Below are 18,254 nucleotides of genomic sequence, written 5' to 3' on the forward strand. Positions count from 1 at the left end.
GCAATGAATATGCAGGAGATAAATGTGCATACGCTAGATCTCCAGTGAATACAGACTTATCTCCTGCATATTCATTGCGGATATCCTGAAATGACAACTGGCGGTGGTGCTGGTGGTGGGGGACCTGGGACAGGTTTGGGAAGCCCTGGATTCAAATACAGCAGATTAAAAGAACATTTCCCAGATCAATGCAACAGTCATAACCAAATCCCGTTATCTTCTGCTATGTTCACATTTCCCATGATCAACTAAAGCTGATGGAAGGAGTGAAGGAAGAGATGGAGCAGCACTGTAAACCTAGTGCTTGATCACACTTGGAACGTGCTTAAACCCTGAGAAGGTATAATAACAGATAAATTAGTTGATGAGCACTCATTTTATCCTGCAGTGTTAAGTGAAGTGACAGTCTATTCCACACTATCAGAAGTACCTGGTACACTAGGGTCCTCAAACCCTGTATCTCACTATGTCAGTGACATTGTGTTGAGTATTCTGTTACCTTTTCTTGTGGGTAACCACTTTTTTATGAAGCATCTGTTCTCAGTATGCAAGATCCTGCATTGCTTGTATGAAGCATCCTCAATGTACACAGCACTGTACTAAGTTTAGTAGCAATAGACAATCTGATGTGGTCACTTTAATGGCAACCCCCCCCCCCCCCCCCCCAAACATTTGATGTTTTGCTTTATTTAATGGAGGATTATAAGTAGTGGAATCCATCATGTCAGATGTCTTTAGACAATCAAATCAACAGTAACTCATCCTCCTAGAATCGGCACTTGCACGATTCCCAAGATTAACTAACAACTATAAGGAAGTTCTCCTGACCCCATCCTTCTCTAAGTAAACTGTATAGGCCCAAATCACAAGGCAGGGCTGGTCCAGTCCTCATTATTTTAGCCTACTTTCAGAAGAAAAATGTGTTTGATGTCCTATCCAAACCAAATTGTAGAACATGTCAGGGAGCCCCAGAGGATTCTGACTTTTTTTCCCCTTTTTAATCCAGGTAGACGCACAGATGCACATGCGTTCTGGGAGGCAGGCTCTATTAGTTCTGTGTGGCAATCTTGTTGTTCCATTATGGGGTTTGTAGTTCCAATTTCCCTACTGAAAAAAAAAAAAACAGGCCCGTATGTTCCAGAAAGCTCTGAGCTGTGAATAGATAAATGGGCTGGATCAGCTTTCTCCTAGTGACTCAGCCCCCACCCTCCCCCACAGCATATATATCCACATAGTCCCTGTCCAAAGAATTTCCAGTTTGGCATTCATTTCTTAAAGATTTTCGGAAATGATTTAGAGTCTAGAATATTTAGTATCACGGCCAATCTCTCTCAGCTAAGTGAATATCCACACTAGTATCCCCAGATTTTACACAGCAACATAGAAATGACAGCAGAAAAGGACCAAATGATCCACCCAGTCTGTCCAGCAAGCTTAGGCTTATGCCAGTATCTGCTGCACTGCGCAGGTTATCCCCAGACCGTAAAGGTCAGGGCCCTCAGATACTGTTTGAATCCAATTTCCCTTAACCCTTGCCGTGGAAGGAGAGAGCAGTGTTGGAGTTGCATCCAAAGTCATCAGGCTTAGTGATTAAAGGTAGTAAGTGCCGCATCGGCAGGTTACCCCCATGTTTATTTGTTCCACAAACCGTAAAAGTCGAGGCCCTCGTTGGCTGCTGTCTGAATCCAATTCCTCCTTTCCCACTGCAGTTGAGAACAGGATAAAGGCTTATTTGCTAAGGGTAGCTACTGCCACACCAGCAAGTTACCACCAGTTACCCCCACGCACTCTTTTCTTTATTTCTGTCCTCTAGCATTTAGGGATCCACAGTGTTTATCCCATGCCCCTTTGAATTCTTTCACTGTTTTCATCTTCACCACCTCTTCCGGAAGGGCATTCCAGGCATTCATCACCCTCTCTGTGAAGAAATATTTCCTGACATTAGGTCTGAGTTGTCCTCCCTGGAGTTTCATTTCATGACCCCCTAGTTCTATTGATTTCTTTCCAATGGAAAAGGTTTGACAATTGTGCATCATTAAAACCTTTCCGGTCTCTGAAGGGTCTGTATCATATTTCCTTTTTTTCCAGGGTATGCATATTCAGATCCTTCAGCCTCTCCTTATAAGTCTTGCAATGCTGATCCCTCATCATTTTGGTCACTCTTCTTTGGACTGCCTCTAGACTGACTTTATCCTTTTTGAGATATGGGCACCAGTACTGAATGCAGTACTCCAGGTGAGGCCTCACCAAGGACCTGTACAAGGGCATTATCACCTCCTTTTTCTTATTGGTTATTCCTCTCGCTATGCAGCCCAGCATTCTTCTGGATTTAGCTATTGCCTTGTCACAGATCATCAAACACTATCACACCAAGGTCCCTCTCCCAGTCCGTGCGCCCATCACATACAACTCTTTTGGATTGCTGCACCCCAGATGCACGACTCTGCACTTCTTGGCATTGAATCCCAGCTGCCAAATCTTTGACCACTCTTCAAGCTTTCTTAAATCACTTTTCTTTCTTTGTGCTCCTTCAGGTATGTCCAATTCTGTTGCAGATTTTAGAATCATCTGCAAACAGACAAACTTTAACTTCTCTCTCTCTTCCGCCAAGTCACTCACAAAGATAATGATCAGAACCGGTCCCAACACCGATCCCTGTGGCACTCCACTTAACACCATTCTTTCTTCAGAGTAGGTTCCATTTACCATTACATGCATTACAGTTTGCAATCCACGCCTATTACCTTGGCGCCCTCTCCCAAGCTTCTCATTTTGTTCACAAGTCTCCTATATGGCACCGTATCAAAAGCTTTACATGAATTGTCCTAATGTATTAATTTATCAGGGATCAAAAGTGTTTTGTAAAAAAAAGTATGTGTAATGCTCATCTTCTGATTCTCCATCACCACTGCCATCGTCCCATCTTTTATGGGAGCCTCTTCTCTTCCTCCCTCCTGTCTTGTGCTAGCCACATTCCGTTTCCATCGCTCTTGCCGGCCCATTCTCACCTGGTTGTGGACAGTGTTGAGCTGGTTGTTAAAGGTCATGGTTAGGTTAGTGGATGTGTTTGGGGCCACATGGGTGATGAAGGGCGTCTTACTCTGGTTCATGGTATCATACATATTCACCCGGCGTTTGCAGATCTCCATGTTCTGAAAGCAGGACTTGACACTGGTGACAAAGGCAGATAAAAAGAGAGAATGATATTAATATATATATATATACACATTCAAATCTCACTAGAGTTTTCTCTAGATTACCATTTCGGGCAACATAGGAATTTGCAGTTTCCCGAAGCCTGTTCATTTTTCAGCCTGGCTGTGCTCAGTCAAAAATACCGAGAATGCCGAATACAATCCACAGAGCCCAGAAATGTCACCAGCATTGTTTCAGTCTCTATGTTTTGTTTCATACCACTGCAATGTGAAATTTTCTGAGGTTTTATATTTCTTTCCCTCTGCTCCATTATCTTCCTGAATGGATGTTTTACTCCTGTTTCTCCCTTATACCTGCTTATTAGGGAACTGCTGTGGTGACACTCCAGGGCCTTTAGCGAGGATGGTTTCCTTTCAAGCACAATACTCTCAAATATCTCTTGAAAGGCACACATCTGTCCATCCTTTGCTCTTCCAGGCAATCTTGTCTGAGTTTAAATGGCATTCTGTAACTGTAATATTTCTAGCAACATATTCCAATTAAATTCATCTATTTCTTTTGTTTTAGGATGATGAGCTGGATTTTTTTTTTCTTTCTGTACAGTCATGCCTCACTGATCTGGATCGCCAAACCCAATACCCCCCCTTTCTCATAACACTATATCTGAAGCTGTTCGCAAGGAAGAGCTATGAAGGCTTCTGTTGGCCACATTTGCCTCTCCCGCCCCCTTTTCCTCCAAACTCCCAGGGTAAACCGAGAAGAACACTTACTGTGTGCTGTGTGGGAAGTCAAGCAAGTGCGTCATGGTGACAAAGGGGTGATTCAGAGTTTCAATGGGGGTAATCCTCTTATCAGCATCTATAGTCAACATCTTCTTTAACAAGTCAATGAACTCCCGTCGGTCTGCCTTTTCCACCAACATATCACTTCCCTCTAAATCCGTCGTCATATTCACCTGCAGGCCAGTAAAGGACACTGTTATATTGCCAGTTTTCTACTTTACCTTCTCCTGTTATATAATTTAAGCCAGCTCAGCTTCTTCTACTGAAGGAAGCCAAGAGAAAAACTTCTACGTTACACCGCAGCCCATCCACATGCATCATCCTAAGGTTCCTATTTATTAAATTTAATTGCTCATAATACAGGGTGGCCCATGGAAAAGAAACCTGCCTCCGATGCACTGGGATTGGAGGCGGGCTACCCTGTATAATATCGATTCATTATGTTGCCCTATATCCCTAGAATTTTTGCTCCAGAAGATGGAAGCTTCCAGACTCAACTCAGCTGACATGTGAGTTGTTGACATGAAGTGAAGAAACATACTACCTGTCTCCTTGAGTCAACTGGAGTTATCCCTGGAGAAATCTGCTATGCTCTAATCTTTCCTAATGTAATGAGAAAAATTTACATCTTCCTTCCTGCTCCTAACTTGTATAACTACGTCCAGTTTTTTTTTCAAAGTAATCGAGATCCTTTACATTCCACACAACCTCACCTGAATGTGTTATGCAGATGCAACATGACCGGTGAAGTAACTCAGCTTGAACCTATCCCAAAATCCATGCTCAGATGAAATAACATTTTAAAATGTGCTCATTTTTGAGATGCATGAGGGCCACATCCGGCCAAAGTTTAACAAACTTCTAAGTTGACAACGAAAAATATTAAGTGCAGCACTTCTGACAAATAAGACAACATCAACACGGTCCTATTTTTCCAACAAGGATATGATGATGAATGTTAACCTATGAGAGATGATTTTTCCTATCCTGGGGCAGACTGTAAGATGGGTAACTCCGTAGCAGCATTCATTGATTTAATTTCCATTTTTAATATTATTTTTACCAGCGGGCTTTACACTCTACACTACATAGTTGTGCCTCGGTGGAAAAAGCAAGGAATGGCCAGGTAGGGTAAGTGACTTTAATGAAAGGAAGGGTAAGGAGAGAGCAATAGAATTTTTGACCTCACCTCTCCTTTTTTCCCCTTGACTGAGTGCATGTGGATGTTAAGGGAACCCCCAAAAAAGTGGGTTTTATGACTCTATCAGCTGGATGTGTACATTATCAGTGTTTTGTACCTGCTCTGTTGGGGGTGGAGGAATGGGGGCATTCAACGGGGAAGGTGTAGGTAAGGGTGTAGGTCAAAAGGCTTGCAGAGGGTGTATGAAGGCAGGGGGTGCAAGTGGTGGTGGGGTGTGTGTATGTGGTATGTGTGGGGGGATGTATATGTGCACGCACTTCCTCCCCTTGCATTCTCCATGTTCTCACCATAACCCTCTCCTCCCCACCTGTGTGGGAATAATGTGCATGTGTTGTGAATGTGTAAGGGGCTATCAGGAGGTGACTGGAATGTATGTGTGTGAGTGTGTTTGGGAGGGGGAGGAAATCTACCCCCATTTTCCGCCCTCTTTCCCTCCCCTGGACTAGTGTTGGGGTGTAGGTGGGTGTGCACTCTCTTCCTCTCCCTCTCTGCCCACCCCATTTCCCCTGCACACCCCATTTCCCCCTCCTCTCCCATATGTGTGTGCGGGGGGGGGGGGGGGGGTTGTGTGTGTGATGTGAGGCGATGAGAGTGAGGGTGTTGTGTGTTTAGGGATGGACTCTTTTCTCCTTTGCAATCTCCACAGACTCCACCTCCCCCTGTGCGTATGTGTGTGGGGAGTGGTGGTGGTGAGAGGGTGTTTGTGTATGTTATGGGGCTGGCTTGAGTGGTATTAGGTGTGAGTTGGGGTGTGTGCAAGTCGAAGGGAGTAGAGTGTGTGTGTGTGTGTGTGTATGTGTACATGCTTCCCCTCCCCTGGCCCCCACCCACTCTCCCTCCACCCCTTTCCTCCCCCTGTATAGTGTGTGTGTGGGGCAGCAAGTTATGTATGTGTTATGGGGCTGGTGCGAGTGACTGATGTGTTTGAGTTTGGCAATGACTGAGGGTGGCTGGGGATATGGTATATGTGATGAGGGGGGGTTGGTGAGTTGGTGGGGCATCGGTGGGCGACTTGGGGAGTGTAGGGATGGAAGGTGAATGACTTGGTGTGTAGGAGGGAGCTGTGCACTCCGCCCCCCATGCACTTTCCCTTCTCCTCCTCCTCCTCCTATGTGGGCAAGGGTGTGTATGTGCTGTGAGGTTGAAGCAGGGGGTGAATGTTGGGGAGGAAGCAGTGTGGGTTGAGTTGAGTGGGGAGAACATTCCCCTCCTCCTTCATTGATGTCTGTGTGTGTATATCTAGAGAGGGAGAGATTTGGGGATATAAGGATGGGTGTGTGGGGGAAGTGGAGGTTGGTGTGTGTGTATAGGTGAGAGAGAGAGAGGTTGGTGTGCGCGTGTGAGACGGGGAGAAAGGAGTTGAGATGGGCGTGTGCGGTGGGTGATCACCTGGAATCGTTAATATTTTTGTAATATAGACAGATTTATATTTGGACTCCGGATCTGAGTTGTAATACAACTAAGATAAAAACAAGACTTTGTATGAACATAAGAATCTAACCTGCTGAAGTGGGGGTGAGGAGGGATCCTTTCTGCTGATTAGTACTGACCCTGTGCTGAACTTTAAATTGCTGCATGATCAGGCCGATGCAATTCTGTGCATTCTGGATGCGCGTCCATGACCCCTTATGCAATAAGGGGATTAGCGCGTCCAAAGCGCACGTCCAAACCAGCGGGTAGCTAATAGCGCTCATCACATGTAAATGCCATGTTCATGAGGCTGTTAGCTAATACCACCTTATGTAAAAAATATATGTGTGCCCGACACACACATTTTTACCCTCAAAAATTAAAGCCAGCCCCGGAACTAGCATTGTCTTGAGAAATCCCAAAAGTTAATAGAAAAGCAGTAAATACTCAGGCTTAATATCGTGGCGGTATTAAAATGGAGGAACCGAAAAAAGGAGTAACATAAAAAAAAAAAAAAAAAAAATCTTGCTGGCGGTCAGGTTAGGAAAATGGAAACTCAATTAACAAGCGTTCGTTTTCTTAACCCTTGGCTGTGCACAGGTTAGGGAAACAGGCGCTCATAAAACTGAGCGTCCGTTTCCCTAACCCGTGCACAGCCACTTCTCCTGGGTGCCCGATGCCATGGACTCGCTAAGGATGCAAAATTTATCCCTAGCACGGCGGCTCATTTGCCTATTGCATCGAGCACCCAGGAGAGGAGATTATGCGTGCATTAAAAAAACATGCGTCCATATGAACAAGAATGTTAAACAACCACATTCTCCCATTTTTGTGGATGGGCCCTACCCCAATCCTTCCCCAAACCCCTCCCCCTTCCTCCCATCACTCCCTACAATAGGGACTGCCCAGCAAACCCTCATCATTCACCTATTCCCCCTAACCCCTACTAGTTTGCATCTTCTCTTGGCACAGAATATAGTGAGGTCATCATTTCTCAAATTTGTCCAGACATTTATGCTTCACTGCAGTGAACTTATTCAAATCACGGACCTTCCCTAATCTCTGCATCGCTCTTTGCAGAGGCCGTCCTCCAAAAAAATCTGCTCACTCTTCCCTTGCAGCTAATATTATTTGCTGAGCTAAGAAAACAACAGCATTAGGAGGTTCAGAAAATGGTCTATTTAAAAGAAAAAACAGTGGAGCCTTAGGTATTTGTTCTCCCACAATATCCCTTATTCGGCTGTATCACAGAATCCCAGAAAGAGACCACCTTTGGGCATTCCCACCACATATGCAAAAAAAAGAGCCAACCAGATCGCACCCTCGCCAGCAGGAGTCCCCCAAGCCCAGATAAAATGTAAGTCTAATCTATCAGGAGTGCGGGACCAACGATAAAGGATTTGATACCTATTTTCCACCATTGGAGCTGAACTGGAACTCTGTTTAGTGTAAAGATAACAGGAACCCCACTTCCTCCCAGCACACAATTCAAATCCCTTTCCCAACCCATAACATGCGAGGGAGGCTGTGGAAGGTCCTTATTTAACATCCCATAAATTCTGGAAATCCCCTTTAGTCATCCATTGAGCCTTATCGTAATATCCTTCAAAAAGAGATTTCCCCTGACAGAAAGCCTCCCTCACCTCCCTTTGTGACATACAATGGCACATCTGAAGGTAAAAATAAGAGTCAGTAGATGACAAATTATAAGACTGCATGGCCTCTTGAAAACCCTTGGCTCACTTACCATTCCATATATGTTCCAACCTTCAGCACCGCCCCCCTTCTCTTCCACTCTCTTTGCCACAGCCCCTGAGCCACCCAGGAGAAAATCTTTAGTCAAGAAAATAGGAGACCTATGAAAATACTTCTTATCTCCCATCAATCCACTCTTCCACTTATCCCATACTTTTAAAGCGAGAGCTATAATTGGTGAAATTGAGCCCCGCATTATGCGAGTCCTGCTGGTAACCGCACCAGCCTAGCCGGCGAGGCTCCATGCAATAAAAATGTTTCTAAGGCAACCTCTCTTTTCCCCTCCCCACACTTGTGCCAATCAATTACTGCTCTAAGCTGCGAGGCCACATAATACCACAACAAGCAGGGAACACCCCAGCCCACCCCTGGTCTTGGGCAAATACATAACCTTAGAGCTTACCCTAGGAGGCCTTTTCTTCCAAATAAAATGAAAGAGTCTACGTTGCCATAAAAGGATGCACACATCCGGGATGGACACCGGCAAAGTTTGAAACAAATAGCTGAGTCTGGGCAAAATATTCATTTTTTTTTTTTTAATCGCTGAAATCCTACCCAACCAAGACAACTGGGCCCTCTCCCATCTCTGTAGGTCATCCAAACTTTTTCTCCACACCCCTTCATAATTCATAGCAAAAAGACTATCCAGCTCGGTGCCTACTCTCACCCCAAGATACTACCCCCCCCAGCAGTCACATATTTGAATGGAAACCTCCGTTTTATTTCTACTACTCTGTCATCCGATAAGGTGATAGTCAAAAACTCAGATTTGTCTGCCTTTAACGGGTAACTGGTTACACTGCCCAACTTCTTCAGTTGGGCCATCAGATAAGGCAAAGAGGTCTCAGGATAAGCAACTGTAAAAAGAACACCATCCACAAACAGAGAGTTTATACTCTTGGTCCTCCACCCTAAGCCCTTGTATATCCTTGAGGCTTCAGATTTTAACTGCTAAAGGCTCCAAATGCAATGGAAAAAGTAACAGGGAAAGTGGGCATCCTTGTCTCATCCCCCTACCTATCGGAAACGCTTTTGAATACCCTCTATTCACCTGGGGTTACTGTCCAATTTCCATATCCAGGTAGAAATTACCTCCCAATCTCTTCTTCTCCAAAACTGAGAATAAGTAATCCCAATGGACCAAATCGAATGCCTTTTCAGCATCGACTGAGAGCAGAGCCAATGGTGTCTTAAGTTCCTGCACCCACCATTATTAAATTTATCACCCTCCTCACATTATCTGTGGCGAGTCTACCCGGTACAAAACCGGTTTGATCTGGATGAATCAGAGAGCTCGCCACCCTGCCTAAGAATTTAGCAAGAATTTTTGCCAAAATTTTAAAATCCAAATTAATAAGAGAGATGGAACCGTGACCCCAGCTCTATTGCATCATCCGCTATACATCCAGTCAATAGCAAATCCTTAAAAGCTGCCGCCAGAGGCCTCGCCACAACTGAGTTGAGCTGCTTATAAAAGCCTGCAGAGAATCCATCTAGACTGGGTCACTTGCCCAATTTCAGCTCTTTAATGGCTTGAGTAACTTCCAATTCTGATATTTCTTTATTAAGCCTTTCTTGTTGCAAAGGTTCAAATCTGGGCAATGCAATTTCTCCTACATATTCATCAATTGAAGCTGGCTAATATCTTTAAGTAATTGATATAACTCCTGGTAAAACTGTGAAAATCGGGATTGTATGAGCATATCCTCAGATACCAGCTTACTAGTTCGATCTTTTAGTTTTAGAATCTGATTCTGTAAAACCTTGAATTTAAGTTCTCACCAGTAGTCTGCTAGCTTTACTACCCCCCTTCAAAAAATTCCTGTTTTGTCCTATCCAGCTGAAAAACAATCTCCCCCACATCCAAATCTCTTAAGTCTGCTCATAACTTCACCAACTGCTCCCTTCTCCAGGCATCTATCTACACATCTTTTGTGTTGGATTTCTAATTTTCCGAACCATTCCAGCAAGTGGAATCTCTTCTGCTCCCGCTCTCTCTTTAAGAAAGATGCTCTGGCTATCAACTTTCCTCTAGCAACAGCTTTAAAACAGTCTCAAATAGTGCCAGCAGACACCTCCCTATTCTCATTTTCTGAGAGATAGATGCTCATCTCACACTGCAGGAGCTCACTGAATGCCCTCTCCTCCAACAGACTTTCATTAAACCTCCAATATCTATCCCCTGACTGACTATCCATCCCCTGTAAGGTCAACCACACAGCTGCATGGTCAGACCATATTATAGGATCAATCTCCATGTTCCTTACCCTATTCACCAAAGCTTTATCTACCAAGAAAAAATCAATCTGGGAGTAAACCTTATGGGCTTGAGAAAAGAACATAATTCCATTCAGAAGGATGTAAGAAGCGCCAAATATCCACCATATCCCAATCCGCCATTAGTATCTTTAGTCCTTTTCGGTTAATCTGGAGGCCCTTCCACTCCCCCACTATTATCCAAATATGGGTATCTAGTAAGATTAAAATCTCCGCCAATGATAATATTCCCTTCCACCCATTGATGTAATATATTGGAGATTCCCTCCAAGAACTTCCCTTGATCTTAACTGGAATCATACACATTCCCCAATATATAAGTAGCATTACCCATCTTAAATTTGACTATGATATATCTCCCTTCCACATCCCTCAAAACAGAGAGCACATCCTGTCCCACATATTTAGAAAAAAAGAATGCCTACCCCACAATACTTATTGGATGGTGTAGCCAATGCAAAAATTTGTTGAAGAAAATGTTGGGACGACATCAGCCTTTCATATTTTTTCCTTAAATGGGTTTCCTGGCATAGCAACACATCCACCTTCTTTTTGATAGCGTGTCGTAGAAGCCATTTCCTCTTAACATTTATAACAGAGGCTAACCTCTATAACAGAGGCTAACCTCTATAACAGAGGCTAACCCTTACTTTTCCCTCTAGCAATCCTGCTAGTCTATATATAGTTGCCTTTCCTAAAGTATAATTTGTAATGTCATATATAGTGTCTCCTGTATGTACTAGTTAAAGATAATGTATATTATTGTATATAATACTTTATGTTATTATTGTATATAATACTGTTTGGAGTGTATAATTTATTTAAGGTTATCCACAGTGGATATGTTTACACATTGTCCCTAATTGAGTATATAATTTGCAATGCTACTTATTATGTTTCCTCTGTTTTCATTAGGTACTGTTCCTTTTCTCTTCTTCCTGTTTTTCCCTCTCTTCTCTCGCCCCTTCTCTCTTCCTATCTGCTCCCTCTTCCCCCCACCCTGGTTTTTTGTAATTTCCTCCTTCAGTTATATTGTAAACCGCCATGATGTATCCACGAATGTCGATATATAAAAAGCTAATAAATAAATAAATAAATATTGAGCCCTTTAACATTCCAGGACATAATCTTTAAATCCCCCATTGTCTACATAAAGAGAAGCGCCCCATACCCACCTCCATCTTTAGATAAAAAAGAACCACCCCCACTTACCCAAAGGGTTACCAAACTTTGTACCAGCCCTACTATCCCGAACCACAGGCAGTCTCCCCAGTACCCCTGTACTTTATGCTCCCAAGCACTCCCACCCAACTCAAATTCCCCTCTCCCTCCTCCCCCCCATCACTTTCTCATTGCCTACGTGAGTAATGACTACACTTAGCACCGATGGTCCCCCTCACTGACCCTTCTTCAAAAAGTAACCATAAATGCTTGATAATCATTCCCCCCATGATTAAACAGCCACCAAACATAGAACCACTGGCAAGATGTAGACCCCTAGGTCTGAGCATTCAAATAAACTAGAGTCACTAAGTTCACACACATAACTGAGTAGAACCATACTGTCTCCAGACATCACTCAGGTCGTCACCTCCCTAGAAGAAGAGGAAGATCCTCCCGAGTGTCATCTCAGATGCTTTCCGCCATATTGCATTCTTTGCCATCTGGAGCTTGACTCTCCAACAGACACAACAGAAGAAGGTCTGGCCATTTGATCCAAATTCTTCATCAACCCTGCCACCTGCATTATCTTCATAGACTCTTCTACAGATGAAACCCTGGATGTCGCTCCACTTATAGTAAATTGTAATCCAAAGGAGAACAACCATTTGTAGCGACAATTACCATTCCGCAGCACATCTTTAAAATCATGCCTTTTCTTGATCGTAAGTGGGGAGAGATCCTGGAACATTTCCACCTTGTACCCATGCCACTGAATTTCTTTCATTTTCCATGCTTGAGCCATCACTCTTTCCTTTACCACATATTCATGAAAACATACCACAATGTCTCTGGCAGGTTTCCTCGTGAGGCAAGGGTGTAACATGGATAGTGGCAGCCATGTGACCTAGAAGACAAAGCATGGGGCGGGCCGAGACCTGCCGGCTCCGGCGAACCAGACCCACAAGGGATACCAGTGCAGGTGCTCAGTACCGGGTAATAGGCTCTGGCTTGAGCCATGTCCAGCCAGGCACCAATGAAGCTCAATTGCAGTGAGAGAGTCAGATGGGTCTTTGGGTAGTTGATGACAAACCCGAGGGACTCCAACACCCGAATGGTCAAGTACAGAGACTGAAGCGCCTCCTCCTGGGTAGCACTCTTGACCAGCCAGTTGCCCAAATATTGGAACACTTGCAACCCTAGGCGGCGGAGGTGGGCTTCCACTGCTGCTAGGCACTTGGTGAAGACACAGGGGGTTGAGGCGGGGCCAAAAGGCAAAACCCTGTACTGGAAATGCCTTTCACCAATGACAAAGCAAAGATACTTCCTGTGGCTGGGGAAGATTTTGATGTAGGCATATGCGTCCTTGAGATCAAGGGAACAAAGCCAGTCCCCTCCTTGCAGGAGGGGAATCAGGGTGCCCAGAGAGACCATTTTGAACTTCTCTTTTTAGAAACTGGTTCAAAGCTCTCAGGTCCAAAATAGGGCAGAGTCCCCCTGTTTTCTTTGGAATCAGGAAATAGCGAGAATAGTACTCCCTCCCTTGCTGCCACAATAGGACGGGTTTGACTGCTCTGGCTGTTATGAGGGCAGAGAGCTCTGTCAAGAGTATTTCCTGATGTGAGGATCAACCCCAAGAGGGGCATGGGGGAGTGACCACAGGAACAACCAGAAAGTTGAGTCAATACCCTCGACAAACAATGGACAGGACCCAACGATCCGAGGTGACACTGGGCCAATGGTCCATGAAGAACTGTAGCTAGCCCCCAACCGGATGGTCTGGCACCACGGGTATGGAGTATTGGCTTATGCTCCCCCGCAGCCAGTCAAAACCCCATAGTGGGGCATGGTTGTGGCGCTCACTGAGGCCTGGGAGTCCACTGCTGTCTGGGGTGGCTCCTAGAGCCCACACACTGAGCACGGGCACGAGAGGCCAGAGGATAATATTACCTCTGGCGGTAAAAAGACCTCGGTGAGCCCTGCCACAAGGACTTCCTGGCAGACGATGATGGGTCCGATGTACTGGCCAAAAGATGCTGGAAGGTCTCATGTTGATCTTTCATCTGATCCAAAGCATCCCTTACCTTATCACCAAAAAGGTTCTCGCCAGTACATGAGAGGTCCGTGAGCTTCTCCTGGACTTCCAGGCAGAGATGCGAGGCTCAGAACCAGGCCATCCTGTGGGCACCAATGCCAACCGCTGCCACCCTAGTGTTGCGTCCGGTCTCAGACAGCTTCAACCTCTGTGCCTCACCTTTCTTCCTTCTCTCTCCTCAAGCCTTGGGAAGATGGCTGCTGCCGTGTCTTCATGCCGCTCTCTCCGGCGTCCTCGGATCAGCAACGGCGACGGAGTTCGCCATGATATTCCTGAGGGCCTCTTAGGATGCGCGCATGCATGCCACCCACGTCTTTATCCACGTCATGGCGGGAACATCGGGGGCATCCCCTCCGAGTGACGTCATCACATCCTGGTATTTAGCCTGCCCTTCGTTTGCTAACAAACTGAGTTAGCAAGGATTGGACTGCCTCCGGTATAAGCTGCTCTGCCGCTTCCCAGCTGCCGCAGGAAGCTCTCTCTACCCTTAGTAATTCTTCACTAACCTGGGTACCCACTCCTCTGGGGCCCTTCTGCTCTATTTCAGGTACCTATCTTGGGATACCGGGTACTCTGTCCTCGAGGGCCTGCTCTCCCTAATCTGGTGCCTGCCACTGAACGACTTCTGCCTGCCAGGACCTTTTTCAATACAGCTTCTGCTTCAGTGAGTACTAACCCTTTCAAGTCTGTCTCACCTTCAGCTTCAGCCCTCAGCGTTTACATCCGGGACTTGTCCCTGCTACGCCGTGCTATCATCTACTCGAGTGTGAAACTGGTCTCCTCTGCTGAGGACCCCCTGGACTACAACACTGGGTTACCTTCACTGCTGCCCGCTCCCCGGGCAGTACCATCGAGCTGTACAATAAATACAACTTCTCTGTGTCTGCGTGTATAGAGTCTAGCCTAGTACTGCGGTTCCTCATGGGGCTCCTCCCCGTGGGAGTGGCCATCACCTCAGTACCCAAGAATCTACTTCCACACCCAGCAGATGTTTCGAATGAGTCATAGATGAAGCATACTTTGTGCTTGCCACATTCCAAGCCTTGCTGGACAAGCGCCATAAAAGAGTCCTGTTGCTGCTGGGGCAGACACTCAGACAACTCTTGGGCTTATTTCCAGAGGTTCCGAGAGTACCGCATCACATACAGCTGGTAGGAAGCAATCCAGGCAATCAATATTGCGCCCTGAAACACCTTCCTGCCCAGCGCATTCAACTCTGTGCTCTTGATCTGGAGGGGTGGAAGCGTGAGTACAGGAACGCTTGGCCTTCTTGAGAGAGGACTCCACCACAGACTTATGTGGGAATTGATGCCTCTGGAACCCCAGGGCCTGCTGTACCAGATAGACCATATCAGTCATCCTATTTACCAGAGGCACGGATATGGGGTGTTCCCAATTTCTAAGGAGTAACTCCTTGAAGATCTCATTCACAAGAACAGCCACCACTTCCTTTGTGGCATCGACAAACTGGAGAACCTCCAGCATCTTATGCCTGGCATCCTCTTCCATCAGAAGCTGAAACGGAATGGTTTTGGCCACGGCCCTCCGGAGGAGACGGGGTCAGAGGGAAGTCCCCAGAGTCATCAGAGGAGGATTCGGAGGTATCATCCCCCCATGGGTCATCGAGGCATCTTCAACAATAAGATCAACTGAAGACACCATTGGGGCCCCTACACAAGTCCTTCAGCTTGGGCACCGCAGGCACCGAGGCCCCCAGAACTGGACCGGGGAACACCAGTTGAGGAACCAAGGGTCTCGGTGGTGCTGCGGGCTGCGCCAGGCCTTCCTCCACAGAGGAACCCACAATGGGAATCATACCGGATGGAGGAAGCAATGGTGGCCACCAGGGTATCGCGGGACCCCCAGGCACTGGCAGTGGCTGTGTGTGGAGGATGCCGAGAAGGACATTGAGGTGCTCCAGCAGTGGTGGCAACATCAAGGGTGCAGGCTCTGGGACCGGTGGAGGCACCAACGGTGCCGGCGGCTCCATGCCCTGCAGGACTCGGATCACTGTCAACTGCATTCTGTGGTCCAGCTCCTCCTAAACGTCCATAGAGGACAAGATGAGCAGAGGAGAAGGAAGCATCACCAAATCTCCCTCAGAGCCACAAGGGAGATTAGGCCCAGCACCGGCATCGGTGGGGAATGCCTGGGACTCTCAGGTTCAATGAAGGACAGCGCCTTCTCTCTGCAGGGTTGCTTTGAGGGCATCACAGCTGGTGCCCGTGCCGACCCAAACCCGGTGCATGTGAAGACGGCGACTCGGTGGCACGCTTCCGGGACTTCCCATGGTGCTCGGCCTGGTCTTTCCCCCGAGCTGAGGAGGATGGAGATGATCCCAATGTCCTGGAGGGCGAAGACACCGATGATGGCCAGTCTCCGTCCCTCTCTCCAGAGGAGGCCCAGGTGGGGGAGTGGACAGTGAAGGCTCGGTGTCCATCGATTCCCAGACACCGGAGTCAAAGGTTCAGATTTCTTGGAATTGAAGAGCTTCTCCATTTTATCTAGACGGGCTCAATGGCCTTTGGGAGTCATTTGGTCGCAAAAATGGCACTCCCTGACGTTGTGCGATGCTCCCAGCCAGAGAATACAAACCTTATGAGTCCCTGCATCGATGAAAACCCGACAACACCATTTCAAAAAAGACTTGGCAAGCATTCGGTACCCAGTAGCCACTGAGGGCGAAACACACTGGGAATCGACCGCACAGAAGGGAGAAAACTTACCATGCCGCCCTACTGACTAACCGGTAGGAGGAAGAAGGAACCCAGCATAGGAAAATTGGGAACTAACCGATGAAATACTTGAAAATTACCAAAAAAAGAGCAGAACTCCAGAACTGTGAGACGATAGCTCCACGGAAAAGAAGAGACTGAAGAGGGACCCCCCGTGTGCATGCACCGATAGTGGCATGCTGTGTATGCTCAGTGTGCCAGTCAAAGTTTCTAGAAACTTTCACATAAGTTTTCCATGCTGGGATCCATCCGATGATGTCACCCTGTGTGAGTACTACCATCCTGTTTGTCCTAGGAGAAACCCTTTGCATATCAACCTGACTCTAAATGAGGGCAGATAAAACCCCAAGTGGCCCATCGAGTCTGCTCAATTAAGCTTCATTCCCTTTCAGCAGATGGGCATAAAAATTCCCACAGGCAACTCAACACCAATACCCTCCCCTCCCCCCATGTCTTCCACCAGAAGACTCAACCCTCTTTCCACCACTGTCCTCCATATCTGTACCCGGCATGCCAAAAATCTATAACAGTGATGGCCTCCACCACCTTGGTTAGTAGGCTACTTCATGCTTTGTGGTTTCGGTTTCCTATTGTTAATGAACCATTTAACAACTGATATCCATCTCTACCTATTCCAGCTCTTTTCAGGCAGGCAAGCATGTTTGCATTTCTTATGCTGTCTTATGCAGTGGTAGTCACTCTCCCAGACAACAGATTGCTGCTTTGCAAACATGAGGTCACCATAGGTGAAAAGGGGGAGGGGTGCTCGTTCATAAGCCCCCACCACCTCCACCAGGGGAAGAATGCAAGCTCTTACCTGTGCCATGTCATCCAAACAGTTGAATATGTACTTTCTTGCTTCCTTCGACTTAATCCCCGTCTCTGTCTCATGATCATCTGGCGTCTGGTTAAGGCAGAAGAAACCTAATTAGGCTCCCAGTGTTACACATCAATGCTTGAAAATAAGTGACTTTCGTCAAGCTGTTTCCATCCTTAACAATTTAACCCCAGACTCAAGGAGGCTTAGACCCTTCCACTGCTATGTCTTTCATGAATGGACTAAATCTAACAGGAAGCTCCTGACCACATATTGCAGTGCTATAGAGGTGTTCAGATGGCTCCATATTCACCAAAAAATATTCATTGGGTTTTTTTATTTATCTAAGTAACCATTTTATACACCTGTCTTTCCAACTTTTAGCATTCCTGTCTTTCCGATTTTTACCTTAAAATATTCCAGGATTTGTAATCCTGGTTTTCCTGTTTGGTACAACTGAAATGCTCAGGCAGAGATGGAGATTCGGCACTCATGCAAGAAAAGCAGTCTTAGGGCTTCTAGTATGGAACTGTATAAACTGTCGATACTTAAAGTATTGAACAATATGCTAACGAGATATGGGGTTTAGCCAATGCATTCAAGTTTCTATGCAGAAAATCCCCTCCCTTCTGATAAAGAGCCTATTTAGCCACTGGTAAGCCAGGCTCCTGATGATGAGGAGGCTTGCCACACTTTTAAAATGATCTTACAGACTCTTGTTCAAGAAAGATGTACTGTACTTCTAAGGTGATATCACCATGGCAGCCCATGGCCATTAATGTACTGCTGTGACATCACTCAGTATGATGTTATGGTGATGGAGAGAACACTGTAAGCTGCATTTCCTGCAATTCTGAAGTCACCC

General features: G+C 46.2%; 1 protein-coding gene across 2 annotated transcripts in view; it reads right to left on the minus strand.

The window, feature by feature from the left end:
- Positions 1–18,254, minus strand: part of HIPK2 (homeodomain interacting protein kinase 2) — a 266,524-nt gene that overhangs the window by 74,102 nt on the left and 174,168 nt on the right. For both annotated transcript variants that reach the window (XM_029599773.1, XM_029599772.1), the window contains exons 5-7: positions 17,390–17,476; positions 3,927–4,111; positions 3,009–3,171 (exon numbers count right to left, since the gene is read on the minus strand). In XM_029599773.1, the coding sequence (XP_029455633.1) occupies positions 3,009–3,171; positions 3,927–4,111; positions 17,390–17,476 (435 nt within the window). The remainder of the gene's footprint in view (positions 1–3,008; positions 3,172–3,926; positions 4,112–17,389; positions 17,477–18,254) is intronic.

The sequence above is a fragment of the Rhinatrema bivittatum genome, chromosome 4 (assembly GCF_901001135.1).
Source record: "Rhinatrema bivittatum chromosome 4, aRhiBiv1.1, whole genome shotgun sequence".
In the NCBI taxonomy this organism is placed as follows: Eukaryota; Metazoa; Chordata; class Amphibia; order Gymnophiona; family Rhinatrematidae; genus Rhinatrema; species Rhinatrema bivittatum.